This window comes from Toxorhynchites rutilus, chromosome 2 (genome assembly GCF_029784135.1).
Source record: "Toxorhynchites rutilus septentrionalis strain SRP chromosome 2, ASM2978413v1, whole genome shotgun sequence".
Taxonomy (NCBI): domain Eukaryota; kingdom Metazoa; phylum Arthropoda; class Insecta; order Diptera; family Culicidae; genus Toxorhynchites; species Toxorhynchites rutilus.
In genome coordinates this window covers 271,266,041-271,286,135 of record NC_073745.1, presented here as the reverse complement: position 1 = coordinate 271,286,135, position 20,095 = coordinate 271,266,041, and the positions used below count along the sequence as shown (strand labels likewise).

The 20,095-nt window shown below is 39.0% G+C and overlaps 1 protein-coding gene across 3 annotated transcripts in view; it reads left to right on the top strand.

Moving 5' to 3' along the window:
• The window catches only part of LOC129771350 (serine/threonine-protein kinase tricornered), a 30,014-nt gene extending 12,616 nt beyond the window's left edge, over window positions 1–17,398 (top strand). For all 3 annotated transcript variants that reach the window (XM_055774900.1, XM_055774899.1, XM_055774898.1), the window contains 4 exons: window positions 7,577–8,099; window positions 8,159–8,796; window positions 15,625–15,788; window positions 15,853–17,398. In XM_055774900.1, coding sequence (XP_055630875.1) covers window positions 7,635–8,099; window positions 8,159–8,796; window positions 15,625–15,788; window positions 15,853–15,962 — 1,377 coding nt within the window. In that variant the 5' untranslated portion in view covers window positions 7,577–7,634 and the 3' untranslated portion in view covers window positions 15,963–17,398. The remainder of the gene's footprint in view (window positions 1–7,576; window positions 8,100–8,158; window positions 8,797–15,624; window positions 15,789–15,852) is intronic.
• Window positions 17,399–20,095: the final 2,697 nt, after the last annotated feature.

Here is a 20,095-nt window from a genome sequence, read left to right as displayed (position 1 = left end):
GTTAGCTAAACAAATGGTTGCAAAGTGGCCCCTCCTCTCCTTCATTAATTTCGATGCCTAATTTATTGGATGAGTCAGAGAATTCTACTATTCTACAGTGGAATTGTAGAAGTCTTCTTCCAAAACTTGACTCTTTCAAGCAAATGCTCCATTTTTTGAATTGCGATGTGTTTGCTCTATCTGAAACATGGCTTCGTTCGGACAATATATTAAACATCCATGATTTCAATATTATTCGTTTAGACCGTGATGATTCCTATGGAGGAGTTCTCATAGGTATTAGAAAATGTTATCCATTTTACAGGATTCCCCTGCCTTTAGTCACAGGAATTGAAATTCTTGCGTGTCAGGCACGCATCAATGGTAGAGATTTGTGCATTGCTTCTATTTATATTCCACCAAGTACAATGCTTAATTATCGAAACCTTGTGAATATAATTGAGCTTCTTCCACAACCTCATCTTATTTTGGGAGATTTCAACTCACATGGCATTGGCTGGGGTGAATCTTTTGATGATCGAAGAGCTAATTCTATTTATGATCTTTGCGATGAATTCAACATGACAGTTTTAAATAAAGGTGATATAACAAGAATTGCTCCTTCATCAGGCCGCGCAAGTCGCTTAGATTTATCCCTTTGTTCTTCCTCTTTATCATTAGATTGTCATTGGAAGGTTATCCAAGATCCACATGGAAGTGATCTTTTGCCGATCACCGTTTCTTCAGCGTTTGATTCAGTTTCCATTGAGGTTCTTTTTGAAAAACTTCATCTAAATGGGTTTTCTCCAAAATTAAATAGTTTTTTGTTTAACCTAATGCGTGAAAAACATATGAGTTTTTCCCATGGTTCTTCGTCAGTTTTACGGATTAGCTAAATGGGCCTTCCTCAAGGCTCATGTCTTAGTCCAATCCTTTACAACTTTTATGTAAATGACATCGATGTTTGTTTATCAGGAAACTGTACTTTGAGACAATATGCAGATGATTGTGTAGTGTCGGTAACAGGCAAAGACAGTATTCATCTGTATAATCCCTTGCAGATTTCTCTAGATAATTTGGTTGAGTGGGCTTGTAAATTGGGTATTGAGTTTTCTTCTGAAAAGTCAGAAATGGTTGTGTTTTCAAGAAAACACCGTCCCGCACAATTGCAACTTAAACTTTTGGATAGAACAATTAGGCACTCGCCGTCATTCAAGTATTTAGGAGTTGTGTTTGATTCTAGAGGCACATGGGGTAAACACATAGGTTACTTGAAACAAAAATGTCAGAAACGAATAAATTTTCTCCGATCCATAACAGGGACTTGGTGGGGGGCCCATCCTGACGACTTAATTAGGTTGTATAAAACAACCGTTCTATTTGTTATGGAGTATGGAAGTTTTTGCTTCAGGTCCGCTGCCCGTACTCATATTATGCAACTGGAAAGGATCCAATATCGCTGTTTGCGTATTGCTCTAGGATGTATGTAGTCAACACATACAATGAGCCTAGAAATTTTAGCTGGTATCCTTCCTCTTTCTGTGCGCTTTTTCGAGTTATCATTTCGTTTTTTGATACGTTGTGAAACACTCAATCCGATAGTGATAACAAACATTGAAAAAATGCTAACCTTAGGCACTCAATCTAAGCGAATGTCGCTATATCTTGAATTTCTGACCCTGGAAAGCCCATCTGCTTTACCTGGTTTCCAGACCATTCCTTCAATTTTGTTCAATCCTTCTATTAATTTTGACTTGTCAATGAAAGTTTATGTGAGTGGTATTTCCAGTGATCTCCGCCAAATAGTCATGCCTGCAATTTTCTTGTCAAGATATAAACATATTGACTCAACCAAAATTTTTTTTACTGATGGATCTAGTCTTAATGGTTTCACAGGTTTTGGGGTATTTAATATTAACTTCTCCATATTCCGTAAGCTTAGTTTACCCTGTTCGGTGTTTGTTGCGGAATTGGCTGCAATATACACTGCATTACAACATATTCAGACCTTGTTCCCTGAACATTTTTACATTTTTTCTGATAGTCTCAGCTCTTTAGAGGCACTTCGTTCGGTAAGGTCTAGATATTCTTCGTATTTCTTGTCTGGAATCCAACATCTTTTAAGTGTTTTGATAAGTAGATCATTTAATATCACTTTTGTATGGATTCCCTCTCATTGTTCGATACCAGGAAATGAAAAAGCTGATCTTCTTGCTAAGAAGGGCGCTACGGAAGGACTGTTATTTCATAGGCCAATAGGCACTTCAATGTTGGCAGACAAGTTGGAATGGTAGTGATAAAGGTCGGTGACTGTATTCTATCATTCCTAAAGTTTCCCTCAAACCATGGTTCAAAGGATATAATTATTCTCGTGATTTCATTCGAGTAGTGTGCAGACTCATGTCTAATCATTATTCCTCGAATGCACATCTTTTTCGAATTAACATCAGTGATAGTAACCTATGTATTTGTGGTACAGGTTACCACGATATTGATCACATTGTATGGTATTGCTCTGAATTTCAAAATAAAAGGTTATCTTTAATAGAAAATTTTCGCAAAAAGGGAATGCCACTCAATGTTTCGATCCGTGACGTTCTGGCTACTCGTAATCTCGATGCAATTATGTTGATTTATTACTTCCTCAAATCCATACACTTTCAAGTATGAGTATGTGTGTATTTTTCTTTTATTTTTGTTTATCGTTTACTTCTCCAACTTTTTTGTTTTTTGTTATGAATATTTTTATTATTTATCAATAATATATGGTTATTAACGTTTTCATTTTTCTTCAACTATTTTCCTCAGAACTCAAAAATACTCAGATGCACGCAATTGCTCGCAATCTTCAAGGAGGTGGTTTTCTCTATAAAAAATCCTCAAGAAGAAGTCTTAAATAATATTTCATAATGAATTGTTGTATAATTATTTATATTGTTCTATTTCTTGAAAAAATCATAGGGTTTTTATGCCTTTATGAGAAAGAACATTTGCATAGTTCTACTCACAGAGGCTTTTCCCTATACATAAACACGGCTCATTGATGCTTAACGTTGCTGAGTCAGTTGAAAATAAATTAAATTAAAAAAAAAACATTTTCATGTTTTATTAGCACTTTCGTGTACTGCCGTTCTGCGCATAATTGCCCCACGGTTCATAGGGATTGCATAGAACATAGTACAGTTATGCGTAGAAAGGCAGTGTATCGGATTCAGTATCACTGAGTAAGGTACCGGAAAAAGCACTCCGAAGGGTGCAAACCCACATCACACTACAAGCAAATATACGTCGTACATCGGTTGCAATACGCACACCTTCGTTGGGTACCAGTTGGATTCATATTAATGAAATGATTTATTCCGTCAAACCTAACTTCCGATGACTTCGAGTGTTTAGGCTTGATCTGCATGAACCCGATACTTGCTGGATTTATGTCACTTAGAAGTCCTTCACAGATAGTTATGACGAAATTAATCAGAGGTCCATTTCCATGATTATTTCTGTAGATATGCCAAAGATTGACAACCCCACCGTTCAGCACAAATCGGAAAAAGGGCCAATACCACTTCTTATTACGGATGGTGCAGCGGTATAGCCCTCGTTGAGCGTCGAAGAGATCATCTCCACCCATTCCTTTACTGTACATTTTGCAAAGATGGGGTTGTAATATTGACCCTCTTTTTTCTCAGCCTTAATGTACCTCCACGTAGGACAATGTTGTCGTTTTTGACATTTGTAGCCATATTGACAACATTATTGTCATTCCAACGAACAATGTTTCAGTATCACGCACAATGTCATACGATCCACGAGCTTGCTTTTTCATGGATTCCAACGGCGCCTTTTTAATGCGGTTGTTACGGATGGTTTCAATGATATTTATGTCCCTCTTGTCAAGATCTTCAAGAAGGGCCAAACTGGTAAAAAAATTATCTATGTATACGTAACTTTACAATATCTTTGCTCAAATTGGACAAAACCTTCGATCCCAATGGTTCTCCAGGGTCACGATCAGTTTTAACGTAGAACTACGTCTTTCATTAAGGGTGCCAAATCAGAAAACAGGTCACGTTTTTATGAAATAAAGTTAACGTTAATAACTATTTTTGCCGCGAACGGATTTTGGCGATCCGGATTTTTGCTTTCCAGAACAGACCTGTCAATAACGAGCAACTTATCGACGACCAACGGAGGGGAAATCGTAGGATTCAAAGTCCCCATGAACAAAGGAAAAGTAGAAGAATGAAGGGGAATACTTGCCTAGAGTATAAACAGTGGATCTCGCTGAGGCAAACTTTCATTTGGCATCGGTCTGTTGAGCAATCCAGTTCACTTTGCTTTCGCTGCGCTTCGATCTAAGATTGGACCCCACCAGTGGTAATCCAACTTGGATATCGTTGTTTGGTTTTTCTGTTCGTTTTTCGCGTTATTCGTATCGTGTGTTTTTCTTTCCGCGTCATAAATGGGACGCTTCGCGTAGTGTATGATGAGCAAGAAGAAGAGGAAGGCAGGCTCGAACCCTGCAAAAAACGAACGCATTGCCAGGGGCAATAATATTTCGAGGCAAGCGTCATCCAATGATGCACGCGATGTTGGTGCAGTGAAAAGCGCTCGCACTGAACCGAGCCTTCGCGAGTGTGACACCGCATCGCACAACAGCGAAGTAGGCGATTTCGGCGCGTCGGTCGAAAATGTAAACGCCGTTACCCAGGCATCAACCAAAATCAAGCTCCCCCCCGCTGGTGGTGAAGGCGGTCGTTCTTGACAAACTCATCAGCGAATTCGCATCGATGGGTGTTACAGAAGAGTACAAGCTGTGTGGCATAATTCAGTCTTTTTCCAAGCAGTTAACATTGTTTGTTTTCCGTCATCATAAGGTTGTGCGTCAAAAAATATTTGGGGAATACCAAGCATCTTGAATGTCTTACTGGAATGTTATAAGTTATTTGGGTTCGCGTGCCAGTTGCAAAAGTGCCTTCAGCTAGGATTGCATTAGCGCTATGAAGCATTGCTACTGTTTTCGAGGTTGTTATTAACAAAAAGAGTTTATTTCGCTTGTTTAGTCACCGAGAAAGTAAATGTCGTTCTGGAATTATGTATGTGGTTTCGCTTGCCAATAGCAAAACTTCCTCCACTAAGGGTGATAGCTGCGCTTCTCTCGAGCATGGGAAAGAAATACAACTTTTTTCGAGGCCAGTAACATTAACAGAAGCGTTTCTTTTGAGAATAACGCAAAATGATGAGAAGTGTTTTATATTCCTGGTAGTTTCAAGCCACAAATGTATGGCTCTGTATGCATGCTATGGCGAACGCTTGTTTGGCGCTTGGTTTACGTTGTACGAACGATGCCTATAGGTGCGATTCCTTTAAGGCAATACTAAATAACATGTAGCATAATATTTGATACTTGCAAGTGTTGTCATTGTTGTTGTTTCCATGCGGTGCCAAAGATATATCGATGTAGTTATGAGATGTGGAATAATGGTGCTGGTGCAACATGTATATAATCGAGTCTAGCCGAGTCTATGTCAATTGCGAAAAAAGGCAAAAAAAAAAGAAAAGCGTTCGAGGTAAATTTTCATTGCATTGACATGAAATAAATTGCGACTTACGATCAGCTAGTGTATTGTTTTGCGAGGGCAAGAATGAATCATCAATCAATTATCGTCAACAAATTCTACAATGAAAAAACCATTTCAGAGATTATTCTACTAAGCAGTTGTTTCTAAAATTTCACAGCATTATAGAATAATATCCGAAAGTATGAATAAGCGACTTATATAGAATAACAGCGTAGTTCTACGTCAACAATGCGGTCGTATCTTGGACACAACCTCCTATAATTTTTTCCTACAAAGTATATCAATAATCCATTATAAAATGCATATAAATCTAAACATGTGTTTTACCTTCATACGGGATAAACTTGATGAGATATCCGTCATGAGTACAAAGGCACCAAAATTTCATAGAGTTCCGTAGTTAGGCTCCATAGCTTCGTCGATAGAGAAATGTTTTCCCAATGGCTGTCCCATTTTCAGAAACTTGTCATTCGCTTGTTCAATCAAAGGTCGAACCTTGAACAATTTGTCGGACCCATTATGTTTCGAGCAGAGAACACTAAGATCAGGTGAATGTCCTTCAAGAACAACGGCTGCATCTGCATCCGAATTTAGGGTAATTTTTTTCCCAGTGTCAGGCTCTCCGCTTCTTGCTGCTGCCTGAGGAGCATTTTCGTGATTGGCCTCGTTCAATGTTGCTCTCGACATTTACTTGTTTGCCAAAATCGGAAGAGCCGTCCTCCGAGTCACTATCTCCAGCATCCACATCGCTGTCTCCACCGCTTGGGGGCACGATGACAAAGTCAATATCATTTGTTGACACTTGTAGAATATATCAGCTCGGGAAGCTGATATCTCCTATTGAGAAAAAATATACCGTAGTTGTACAGCGTATGAAATTTCATATGCTCAAAAGTAAACATAGATTTTTTTTGTGGTTTCATAATTTTCTTCGATTTTTTTGCTAGATATCATTTTTTACATTCGTCTAGTAGTGTTGTGTCACAGATTTGAGCAATTTAGAATCCTTTGAGAGGTAAAACTTTGATAAATTTATGTTTACTTTTGCCACTCCATTAAACTCGAACTTGTTCGAAACTTGCATCAATACAAAACAAAACAACAAAAATGACAGATAAAATGACACTGACACAAAAAAACACTCTTAAATTGTCATGTGGTATCATTTAAAATCAAGGGATTGCTAAGATGGCCGCCTTTTAGTAGCCAGCATAGAAAATCATGAGCGTAGAAATCATAACCTAAAATTAAGAATGAAGTGCTTCGCGCGATTCTTCAGCTGTGATTTTAATTGCAAATCGTCAAGAAAGCTTCCGGATGGGTATCTAAACATCGCTTGCCAAAGGAAACTATCCAACGTAATCAAATATTAACATATATGACTGCAAACATTAAACAATACGAGAGCCCCCTAAGCGCGAGCCCTGATTTGTGCTGCCTATGCTCAATTTGCATTGGATGGGATAGGGTTGCCAGAGCCCTGGTTAAAATGCGCTTAATACTTTAGTTTCATCAAAACAGTTTTTCAAAAACGGGCATTCTTGCGTATCAAATTTCATACGCTGGGCATTAATGGGTTAAAGCCGAACAAGAAGAAGAAGAAGAAGTCAAATGATCATTATGTGAATTGAAGTTGTTGAATCTCTCAAGCCTACTTCTCGAACCGCAAATTTGCTTGGGTTGATGAAATTGATGAACTTCAGGAACTCAGTTTCAATTTTGACATGAACGTTGAACGCATATTGTTGAACCAATCGACGGAAGAAAATAGTGAAAAATACCTGCGATCGACGATTGATTTCCGAACAGCAGCGTTCCGCTAGACCACATGTTAATGATTACGGGTCAATTATTTATGAGTGAAAATATGTTGATGAGATTCAGTACATCGACGCCTCATAGCGAAACACGCGTCTTGCTTTTCCAATTTTGCATTCAATCAACATCACTCCTACCGGGATTCATATCGCAAGATCAATGCAATAATCAACTTCTGTCTCTCCCGCTACAAACAGCACAACTTTCACCCGAGTCCGAGGCGGCCGAGAATAGCGTCACCACCAGCCCGAAACGATGACCGCAACGGACAACACGATTCGCTTCAGTGACCACACGCTGGACAAGGCAACCAAGGCGAAGGTGACACTGGAAAATTACTACAGTAATCTGATCACCCAGCATGGCGAGCGGAAGCAGCGGCAGGCCAAGCTGGAGGCCTCGCTCAAAGATGAAGCCCTATCGGAGTCCCAGCGGCAGGAGAAACGCATGCAACACGCTCAGAAAGAAACCGAATTCCTGAGACTCAAGCGATCCCGGCTTGGGGTTGAGGATTTCGAGGCGCTGAAAGTGATAGGAAGGGGCGCTTTCGGGGAGGTGCGGCTGGTGCAGAAGAAGGACACCGGCCATGTGTACGCCATGAAGGTGCTGCGGAAGGCCGATATGTTGGAGAAGGAGCAGGTGGCTCACGTGAGAGCGGAGCGGGATGTTCTAGTCGAGGCCGATCATCAGTGGGTTGTCAAAATGTATTATAGCTTCCAGGTAGGTTCGCTGTTTGGTTGAGATTTCACTTACTAATTTTTACGACACTCTATCCACAGGATTCGGTTAACTTATATTTGATCATGGAGTTCCTGCCGGGTGGGGATATGATGACTCTTCTGATGAAGAAAGACACGCTTTCGGAGGAGTGTACTCAGTTCTACATCGTGGAAACGGCGCTGGCGATCGATTCGATTCACCGACTTGGTTTCATCCATCGTGACATCAAGCCGGATAATCTCCTGCTGGATGCCCGTGGTCATCTGAAGCTGTCGGATTTTGGCCTTTGCACGGGACTGAAAAAATCTCACCGTACAGATTTTTACCGCGACCTTTCACAAGCCAAACCGTCTGATTTCATAGGAACTTGTGCTAGTCCGATGGATTCCAAGCGTCGGGCTGAGAGTTGGAAACGGAATCGAAGAGCGCTGGCGTACAGTACTGTGGGAACGCCCGATTACATTGCACCGGAAGTGTTCCTGCAAACCGGGTATGGACCTGCTTGCGATTGGTGGTCTCTCGGCGTTATTATGTATGAAATGTTAATGGGCTATCCGCCGTTCTGTTCGGACAACCCACAGGACACGTATAGGAAGGTGATGAATTGGCGCGAAACGCTCATATTCCCACCGGAGACACCTATTTCCGAGGAAGCACGTGACACGATCGTCAAATTCTGCTGCGAGGCGGAAAGAAGGTCTGTTTACGACGAATTTCATGACAACTCGACTGGCGACTGGAAAGCACCATCTCAGAATGCGGTGAAACTTTGTGGGTGTAATCACATTGGTCATTTAAGCAGCTGATTTAAGCAACGTGATATTGGGGACGAGCAATTCGTATAGTCTCGTCTCGCTTTCAGTCACTGTCGAGACGAGCAAAATATTCTATTCCAGTACACGAGTTTCACAGGACGCTTGCAACGTGCATATGTTTTAGTCATCTGTTGGGCATGCAAAAGTGACCACTGCATAGGATTTATATGGATCGACAAGATTGAGCTTTGTTTAAATAATTATTTTAGCGAAATAATTACAAAAATTACGCGCTACTCTATACTAATAACATGCAAACATATTTGTCTTTACATAAAAGTATTTATTTTTAGCGTCAAAGACATATACTCGGAGAAAATTCGAAATTTTTGTTATGACTATGATCCATATCAATGCAAGCAGATTGATTATTCAAAAATTTTCACAGAAACAGTGCAAATTGTATTTGCGATTGCGATTGTATAGCCGGGTTAGGTGAAGTGTGTTCCCATTTAGGCTTTGTGCTTTTAGCCCTGGAATGTTGGTCTCGTGATCTATAACGAACTATAACGAACATTCGTGTGCAGATATCCTTAATCGGTGGTTAGTTCCGCAATCAGCCAGAAAGATCAACCAGCTTTCAGATATGATTTACGGAATTACCTGAATACTCTGCGGAGAAGTTAAATATGTTATGTATATGATGGATCGATTTTCGAAACGACGCAGAGATCGATTCACTGATTAAATCGGTACCAAAGAATCGATCTTTTTTCCAATTTATTAACTTGTTCTATATATTGTATTGTCTTTTTTTAAACATGAAAAAAAAACATTTCACATTTTAATTCAAACATCAAAGATATTCCTGTTTGATCTTCCAAATGAAGGTCACAATAAAACTTGGAAGCTCAGAAAAAATGTACAGTAAACATTCACTAACTGGGCGAAAAGGGAAGACCACTTACCGACATTCGCGTTTTAACTGGTCCGGCATGTTAAACGTCAAATAAAATCGAGGGAAACTTCAATGAATTGCTTGATTCGCATTGTTCCTGTAATTGGATAAACAAAAGGATTCCAATGGAAGTTTCGCATTGAGTGCAACAACAGGTATGACATATGATTTGAGAAAATTATTTTTCTGTAGTTTAATCGATGTTTTTGTCGTGCGAAAATAATGTCAATTTTCATAACATTTAAAATTACATTCGAATGCCCCTCACAGCAAATCTTCCATTTGAATATGGCGTCGATTGTTTACGAAATTCTGCTTTTTAACTGGTCCAAAAACCAGTTAACGTTCGCCCAGTTAAACAGCAGACCAATTAAACCACGACCAGTAAGCGAACGATTACTGTATTTTCTAGGGCATTCATATTGAACCGTCATGGAACTATATAATTAAACAAATTAATTGAAAATTATTATTAGAATGTCAACAACTGATATTCATCCAGAATGACAATAATCCCATTGAAGCCAATTGTATCATACGCCTTGCATCTAGGGGAAATATTGGCAGTAAGAAAAGATCGATTTTCGCGATTTTTTTGGAATAGGAAGAATCGATTGGAAAAATCTGAAATCGGAGAGGAAAAGATCGATCTTCTAAATATCGATCCAAAATCGCCCAATCCTATTCACTATCAATAATTAGACATCCTCAAAATGTTGACATCATGTTTATAAAATTTGTCAGGTGGTAAGATTAAAATCGATGTACATTAAAAAAACTCTAAGATCGAAAAAAATCGAAGGAAAATATCGATCTTCACGATTTTTTTCGGGTACAATGAATGGATCCAAAAAATCAGATATCGAAATGGAAAAGATCGATCTTCTGAAAATCGATCCAAGATCGCCCAATTTTATGTGTCACACAAAAACACTTATTCATCAAATAGCTTGCCTAACTGTTTTACAAAGTTAATGTTAGTTATTTAAAAAATTTCGCGCTTATAGAAAGACCGCAGCCATATTACAAATTCTTAGGCGCACCTCATAATTTATTCTCAGAAATAGATTATTCAATGGTTGGTCGGTTTTCCATTTTTCAAAATCGTTTAGCATTGTCTTTGCGTTATAACACACTAGACGGCTCACCCGCGCGGATTTTGCAATGACCGCGAGGACTCGATAAGGGTATGTGAATGAGATAAAACACACAAGGCTGGGTACGGTTCCGAAGTCACTGTTTTTTTTTTATCCCATTTATTTATTTAAGGCTCATTAGTATTTTAGCTGTAACAGAGCCGAATTTTAATCGTGTACATGTCACATGGTTATCATATCTATAATTAGCACATTACACAGTTGCCATTCACCAGTATTCCTTCTATACCATTACATATGGTGGTACATTCACACAGTAGCCATTTAGGCGTAAGGGTATTCTTTCTGTTCTTCCATTATCCAGTTGGACCACCGGACAGCGGAGACAGTTGTTTGATCATTGTTGAGTTATTTATAGAACAGTAGCCCGATGTGTCTGGCAGAGCAGAGCAGTTGTATGGATGAATCGATCTTATTTCGACCGTGGATCAATCTCCATCGCTGATGATTGTTGCGTGGACGTAGCTATTCTGTAACAACACAAAGATGGTCAATGAGGGCCCTGAGTTTTGAACTCACGATCGATCGCTTACTAAGCGAACGCGCAACCAATGTGGCTACGGAGACCCCCAGAAGTCACTGTTGTTCGGTTACAAATTCGCTGCAGGGCTCGATTGAGATGATGAGCGGCAACGATTTTGTGAAAGTATTAGTGTTTAGGCGTTTTCGAAAGGTGCACAGAAAGCAAGGCAATGAGAAATGTTCTATCAGGTAAGCCAATACGAGAAAACCTCTCTGCGGTCATGTAGCTGCGGATTCTCGAATACCACCCAAATAAGCGAGAAATGTAATATTTCAGACGTTTGTGATCAATGTCTCTCTCTCGCTTAGGTTGTTTACCTGAGCGAGAGAGAGAAGTTTACCTTCCCTCTTCCGTTTTCCACCATTCTGTTTTCATATACCGCCTCTCTAACAAACTTACTGTCCAAACGGTTGCACCTTGTACCATAGACTCGTCTCGCATCGGACTATAATAATATTAGGTTGGGGAAAAAGTTATCCATTATTTTCTCGGTAGCTGGCTTTATTGATCAATATCTCGCGTAATATCGATCATACAATTTCAAGTTTAGGCCCGTTGTAAAGGTGACATTTCGTAGTATAAAAAACTTTTGCTGTTTTTTGTTTGTTCCATTGAGTTATGAGTTACAGGGTGTTAACAATGGAGGTCGATAAAGAGATAAATTGGTATATTTTACTTTTTTTTTATAAAAACGAAAAATGCAACCCAAGCCTGTACCTGTAATTGTGGATGGTGTTTATGGTGCCAATACTGCAACAGTAAAATAGGTGCAATTCAATTTATTTTCGAAAATTTTGAATTTTTTATAGTGCAATACACTAATTTCAGATCTCTACTGTCAACAGATGGGCCGTTTGAAGCTAACGATTGACCAGAAACGTTCAGAATTGGCCAACAGAAGAGGCGTTATGTTCCATCAGGACAGCGCAAGGCCACACAATTCCGAGAGCTTGATCGGGATGTTTTCATGCATCCACCATATAGTCCGGACCAGGCACCAAGCGATTATTACCTGTTTCTCGCATTGAAAAATTTCCAGAGTGATAAGAAATTGGGATCAAGGGAAGATTGTGAAAATCTATTGCTAGAGTTTTTCACCAATAAGGAATAAGACTTCTATGATAGAAACATTATGAAGCTACTTTTAGTATGGCAACAAATTTTACAAAAAAAAAACGATGCATATTTGACCCAAATCGGACAATCCGAAGCACATTATAAATAGTTTGACATAATCAATGTTCGTACGTATCGCAGTGCGAATACAGATTCGGATCACTACCTAGTTGCAGTATGCATGCGCTCGAAACACTGAACAGAGTATAACACGAGTCGAACGTCGCGACTAGGTTTGGACGATCTTGGATCGATTTCCATTTCGATTTTCGATTTTTTATGAATCGTTTCATTGATCCCGAAAAAATTGTGATGATCGATCTTTTTCCTTCGATTTTTTTTATCTTTTTTTCAGTGTACATCGATTTAAATCTCCCTACCTGACAAATTTTATAAACACAATGTTAACATTTGGATAGCTTTCGAGGATGTCAAATAGTGATGGTGAATAGGATTGGGCGATCTTGGATTGATATTTAGAAGATCAATCTTTTCCTCTCCGATTTCTGATTTTTCGGATAGATTTATTTCAAAAAATCGCGAGAATCGTTCTCTTCTTTTCGATCGTAATCGTAAAAAAAACAAGCGAAACAAATGGTCACAAGTTATGTTTACCCCATCACATTTACTAGGCTGATAGTGAAAAATGTTTATTTCGACTGAATGCCAGACGTATGACACGGTTGGATTAAACGGGATTATTGTCAGCGTAGTTCTGTATGAATATTAGTTGTTGAATTTCTATTCTCAATTAATTTATTTAATTAAATAATTCCATGACGGTTCAAGATGAATGCCCTGGAAATTACATTGTTTCTCTGGGCTTTCAAGTTTTTTGCGACTTTCATCCTGAGAATCAAAATGAAACGCCTTTGATATATGAAAAGAAATGTGAAATGTTTATTCCTTGTTTAAAGAAAACACAACACTTATATAGAACAAGTAAATAAATTGGAAAAAAGGTATTCGATTTTCCGAAGATCGAATCAGCAAAGATCGATTCTTTGGTACCGATTAAATCAGTGAATCGATCCTAGCCGCGACCCAACGCTGTTCAACTACGGGACACCACTGTTGCCATGGAATACTCACAGTTACTGGAAGCAGCGCTACCAACGGAAGAGCAGCTAGGCCCAGCTACTCTTGAAGAAGGCTGCAGGAATATTTGTACAGCCATAGGTTGCCCTGCTATGGCGGCACTAGGTACGTCGGCTCCGAACCGAAGGAATGACTGGTTTGACGGCAAATGCAAGCAGTTAGCTGAGGATAGGAATGCGACGAGAGCGAGAATGCTGCAACACCGAACGAGAGCTAACGTGGAGCGATACAGTCAGGCGAGGGACAGACAAAACTCGATCTTACGCACAAAAAAGCGCCAGTGAACCTGTCGCAAAGCGATGAAACATCTGTACTAGAGTGGCAGCGAAAATGGTCATGTCAAATTTTAAAAAACCGGCCATGTACATTTTGTTTATTGACCCAAAAAAATAACCTGTGCAAAGTTTCAGCTCGATCGGATATGATTTAGGGGAGCCTCAAAGCACTTAAAGTTTTGATTTTTTTTATCCTCGAAAATATTCCTCCCCCCTTGGATGAAGGAAATTTGGAAAATTGAAAATTTATTTTCGATGCCAAATGACTTAAAAATGTATGAAGCGTCGAGGTCTGGTGTTATCTCGAAAAAAAAATTTTGGCCGAAAATCGACTTTTTAGGACTTAGCCTGCGAACAAACCATGAGTTGCACCAGTTGCTGGGAAAACCACTCTTCGTTCATACCGCAAAAATTGGCCGGCTGCGTTGGGTTGGGCAAGTCGTAAAAATGTCGGACGACTGCATGGCTGGTGACAAACAGCTATGGTCCGAGGTGAATGGAGACGACGTACAGCGCAGGTCGCTGGGGCTTTTTGATGATTAAGGAGAAGAAGAAGAAAAAGGAAGCTGAAAAACAGAATAAACATAATAAAGAACAACAACGACCACAGAAGAAGATTGACCGCGAGAAAAAAACACTGGACATAAAAAGCTCAAGGCCCAATCCCAGAAAAAGAGCAAGAAAAGAACAAAACCACTGCAGATAATTTATAAATACCTATTACACGTGTAATAATTTGAATAATTTAATAAATAACGTTTGTCTTTTCCATTTTTCAATCAAATCTCACCCGTGAAATAGGATTTTCTCAGAATCTTTTTGTGGGTCATAAATCAAACATATAATGCAAAAGTTGGTGATGTTATTCAACAGTATTCGCCAATGAATAAGAAAAATAACAACCAAATTTTAATTTTATGGGTACGCAGAGTTGGGAATAATACAATTTAGAATAGTTTTCTGAATCATTGTTTGAGGTTTTAATTTTCAATGTAATTACATATGATATAGTTTCAAGACCGCATTAACTGTTTTGTGATATGGTGCATATATTTTGGTTACAGAAGGGTTTCAGCTTTGAACGGTCTCAACTGCGCAGAATATGGTGGAGTTACAGTATTCAGGGTAACTTCGATTTAACGTACATTTCGTTTTCAAAATTTTACGTTGTATCGAAGCATAATATGAAAACTCACAAACGTAGCCTATAATACATTATTGTGTTGCTGTTTTAGTAAAGTTAATGAATAAATTTAAGATGAAGCCAGCCTTTCTCATGATGTTCGTACTATTGATTAAAGCATGATTCATTTAGAATCCGGAATCACAAAACCAGCTGTATTTTGGGAATGATCAAAGGTACAACACATGTTTTAGCATCACAATACAGATAATTCATTGTCCTTTCAGAAAAAAAATTCCTTTACACTTTGGAAATGTGTACGTTATATCGAAGTTTCCCTGTAATTCATTTTTAGAAATTTCAAGTATGCTTAAAATTAGCTTAATCGACCTTTACACCCACAACGTTTCACCGCAATCTGAGTTGGTGGACCCAACTCCTAAGACGAGTTGACATGAAATTCCTCTTATTGAAAGATGGTATAAAATCATTTTACTATTTTTACTTATTTGTGTTCCAGATTGGGCTCACAGCGTGGTATTGAGGATTTGAAGCTGGTTTCATTCTTCCGGGGAGTCGACTGGGAACATATCCGAGAACGTCCGGCCGCAATTCCTGTGGAGGTGCGGTCTATCGATGACACGTCTAACTTTGACGAGTTCCCTGACGTGGCGCTGGAAATTCGTAAGTATTTTCTCGTAAAAGCAAAAATACAAATCAATATCACCACAATGCCTTTTCTCAACAGCTGCTCATCCCACACCGGAAGGTGAGGTCCTCAAAGATTGGGTTTTTATCAACTACACCTTCAGACGGTTCGAGAGTCTTACGCAGCGCGGCACGCCGACGAAAAAATAAATTCCCCCGTTTGTCTATGCGGGTTTCGTTCGAATGCACTTGCTCCCTTGCAGCGCTAATCTCCCCACAATTTTACTAGAAACATTACTACTGTTGCTGCCCCGGGCCGGGTAGCTACTTGGAGACGCAACTTGAGTTTTCAGGCAATAATAGTAGCATATATTGAACACACGTAGAATGCTCGACGCAAACTAACAAAACTTTACTCGACACGCGCGCGCAGAGTTTCGAGGACAGAAAGGTGAAAATTGACTCAATGGAAAAACGTAAATTAGTATCCTCTATAAGAAGTACAGATTTTTAAAGAATGAAAACGTAAGAAACAAACAAACACACACACCCTCGTGAAATCAAAGAATATCGATAATGCAAGATTAACATTTAGTAATATTTACCTTTATATTTTATTAGAATCAGTTAACTGCATAGGTACTCCACTTTTCCAGCTCTCACAGCCAAGTAGACTTATTTTACACTGAACAAAACAAGAAAAACGCTTGCTTATTTAGATATGATGATGATGATGTATAGTGAGAAAAGCAGCCTGACAACTGACATCGCGACATCCCGCCCCCAGAAAATGTAAACCATAGAAATCCATAAGCATAATGTGTATTCCGTTCTTATCGTTAGGTTAGTGAAAAAAAAAACAAGTTCAATGTGTGTATCACATAGGATAACGATGTGCAACTACAGAAGGAAACGTCCTGTCTAACAAACAAACAAACAAAAAAAGTAATATGCGTACGTACCGAAGGAGAATTTTTAGTGAAATGGATGGATATAATGCTAATTAGTATTAGTAGGAATTATATTTTTTTATATCGATAATATTAATTTTAAGTTTGTATGTTTTGGAGCAAGCGACCACTTTTTTTTCGCGTAGGCGATAGAAACTTGATGAGAGATAACTTTGGTTGTGTATATACTCACCAGATCAAATTGGAATCGAATGATGATGTGCTCTTATTGATTTTGTCTGTGAAACTGTTTATTTGATGAGTTGTTTTTGCTATAAGCACCGAGGGTCAGCTGATGAAAAGGTCATATTTTGTTTTTTTATTTGGAATAAATTTTATTTATATAATTGATGCGATTTGAAACATGTTTGAAGCAAAAATAGGTGAAAGGGAATCGTGAAAATAATATCAGTGCTCTCCTACCGTGTTTTGTTTACTGATTGTGCAAAAGATATGTAAATTGTGCTGCAACAAGTGTGTGTACGTTAAGAAGCGCGTTTTAGTGTAATTAATCGATGAAAAATAGCAAAAGAGTTTAAATTAGCTTCCCCCTATGTTCTAATTGAAGCTTTCCTTCTGACGGTATATACGCGTTGAGTTTGATTCCCACTTACTTTTCCCTTGCAATTACATTCACAGAGACACACATCCCTATGCAGAAGAATAAAGTGATATATAGATTAACTGAAAAATTAACTACCGGAAAGCAACGTTCTTTCATCCGAAACTTACCGCTATACAGGGTGTTCAATAAGTTCGAATACACTTTAAATATGTTAAAACAATTAAAATAAAAGATATTCTTTTCTGCGTCAATTTTTATTGATGCAATGTTTATTGAGAACCTTTACGACATATTGGCTGTCAAAAAAGTCCTGCGGTATTTCCGCGAGGTGTCGTTGTAAGCGCGTAGTTCTAGTTGTATTCATTGTATCGAGTCATACTATAGCTTGTTGGAAAGGTATTTTTGCGCGCTATAATATAGTCCTTGATATATAGTTTTGTTTGGTTAAGTCGTTCGTGAGTTATAGTGTCGCAAATATGGAGCAAAATAAAGAGAAAATCCGACATATTTTACAGTACTACTATGACAAAGGCAAAAATGCATCTCAAGCTGCCAATAAAATTTGTGCAGTTTATGGACCCGATACAGTTTCCATTTCCACCGCACAACGATGGTTTCAACGTTTTCGTTCTGGTGTAGAGGTCGTCGAAGATGCGCTACGCTCAGGAAGGCCTGTCGTCGAAAATTGCGACAAAATCGCTGAATTAGCCGAGAAAGACCGGCATAGTAGCAGCCGTAGCATCGGCCAAGAGCTGGGGATAAGTCATCAAACCGTTATTAACCATTTGAAGAAGCTTGGATTCACAAAGAAGCTCGATGTATGGGTGCCACACACGTTGACGCAAAAAAACATCTTTGACCGTATCGACGCATGTGAATCGCTGCTGAATCGCAACAAAATCGACCCGTTTCTGAAGCGGATGGTGACTGGCGATGAAAAGTGGGTCACTTACGACAACGTGAAGCTAAGCTCCGAAACAAGCACTAATTACCGTAATATGCTCTGAGGGAGTATAAGAGAGAAATGTGAGCTGAGGGAGAGATGTGATATTGCACTGCCAGATGCCGTGAGAGGTTCATTTTATGTACACCCAGGTTTTTTTTACGCGGGGGATACGTACCTCGTAAATAAACCGCGTTAATTGGAAAATCCGCGTAAAAAAACCGCGTTAATTGGAAAATCTGTGTAAAAAAACCCACGTTAATTGGAAAATCCGCGTAAAAAACCTCGTAAAAAACCGCGCAAAAATAAAACGGCGTAAAAAAACCAGAGTGTATGTGAGAGAATGAACAGCAAGTGACAAGTTGTTCATTCTGCTGGTTGCCAAATCAGATCAGAGATGCCACATTCGCACATAGGGTAGATAGGAGAAATGTATATATCCCCCTAAGAACGAAACATCCTAAACCACGTAGAAACATTTATAAATTATGCTACATGTTAAAACCTCACGATTTGAAACCTTATTGATCGATGTAAATTGTATGAATATTTTCACTTTTAAAAATGTGTTCCATTTCCGTCGATCGAAAGCACTACGGGGCAAAATGGGCCACCATGCAGGGCAATATGACAGTGTTGGTTGATTAAATTTTTTGAGCATGTTTTCGCTAGGAAATAACGTAACAAGTTCATAAAAGGAATGTTTATTCTATTTTGTAACTATGACGTATATTTCATTGGGTTTCATTATGGGTTAGTATGTACAAAATATAACAATGTGTTCAAAGCAATTCGACTGCAATTTTTCGTTACTCAAAGCAGGAACGGAGAATATCTGTGCCGTTATGTAATCACTAGTGGCATCGATACCGTTGGATCCATCCATCGCCGCCCGTAGAGGAACTGAATTGTGTCAACAGTAGCAATATAGGTAGTCCCTTGAAATATTCTATGGTCGTTTTTCCGTGTTTAGCACTCAGCGCTCAGCTGAAGATATAGAACTCTTCTGTCTTTTTCCTCGCATTGCTAGAATTTTGGAATTTCTGGTCAGCAACTGTTGAATGAAGATAATAATTTTTAGTTTACTTGCTTCTTCTATTGGTAAGGGGTAGTTACTGGAATCACTGAATTCTCATCGACGTTGAATTGCCTTACTGGTGGAAAATTGTTTTTCTAATGTACGTTCTCCAGTAAATCGTAGAATTTCTCAACCTTGAGTAGCAAAATCTCATTTTACTGACAGCGCGAGATATTGAGACAACATCAAATTCAATCACCAATGCCCCTGCAGTTCATGACAAGTGAACCGAACTTAATTACATGCATACGACACTCCGTCGAGTGGGACATTTGATTTTTGCATTATTCCCTATACTCATTCGTTTCACTGTCTCACTGACAATGAACACCCGAAATATTCATACGCATCTTCGATGCTGACAGTGGAAGGGAACAAAATTTCATACAGAGATATATCATCTCACTGACACCGCGTCAGACGTTTAAACACGTGTTTGTGTGTATGTTTTCCTGGTATGTTTCTAGCCTCGGTCTCATTTTTGTGCCTCTTATTGCACACACATCGATGGGCAACGGCATATTCGAGTGCTGAGTTTATGGGTCTTTGACCAACGAAAATTTCACCAGGACGCAATGAAAGGTGATATTTTCGGCTTGGGCATTCACTGACATCGAGAATGGACTGATATTTCTGTCGATGGAACGAAAACTATATCAAAACAAACGTGATGGTGAGCCAGCAGTCATAGGCACCGCGGCACCGTGATAGAAAGAAGAGAAGAGTGTCGGTGGAGATATTTTGCACTCACAAAAATTGCTTTTTGATTTCAACATGATCTTTCGAAATTTTGCATCCTTGTTCTCA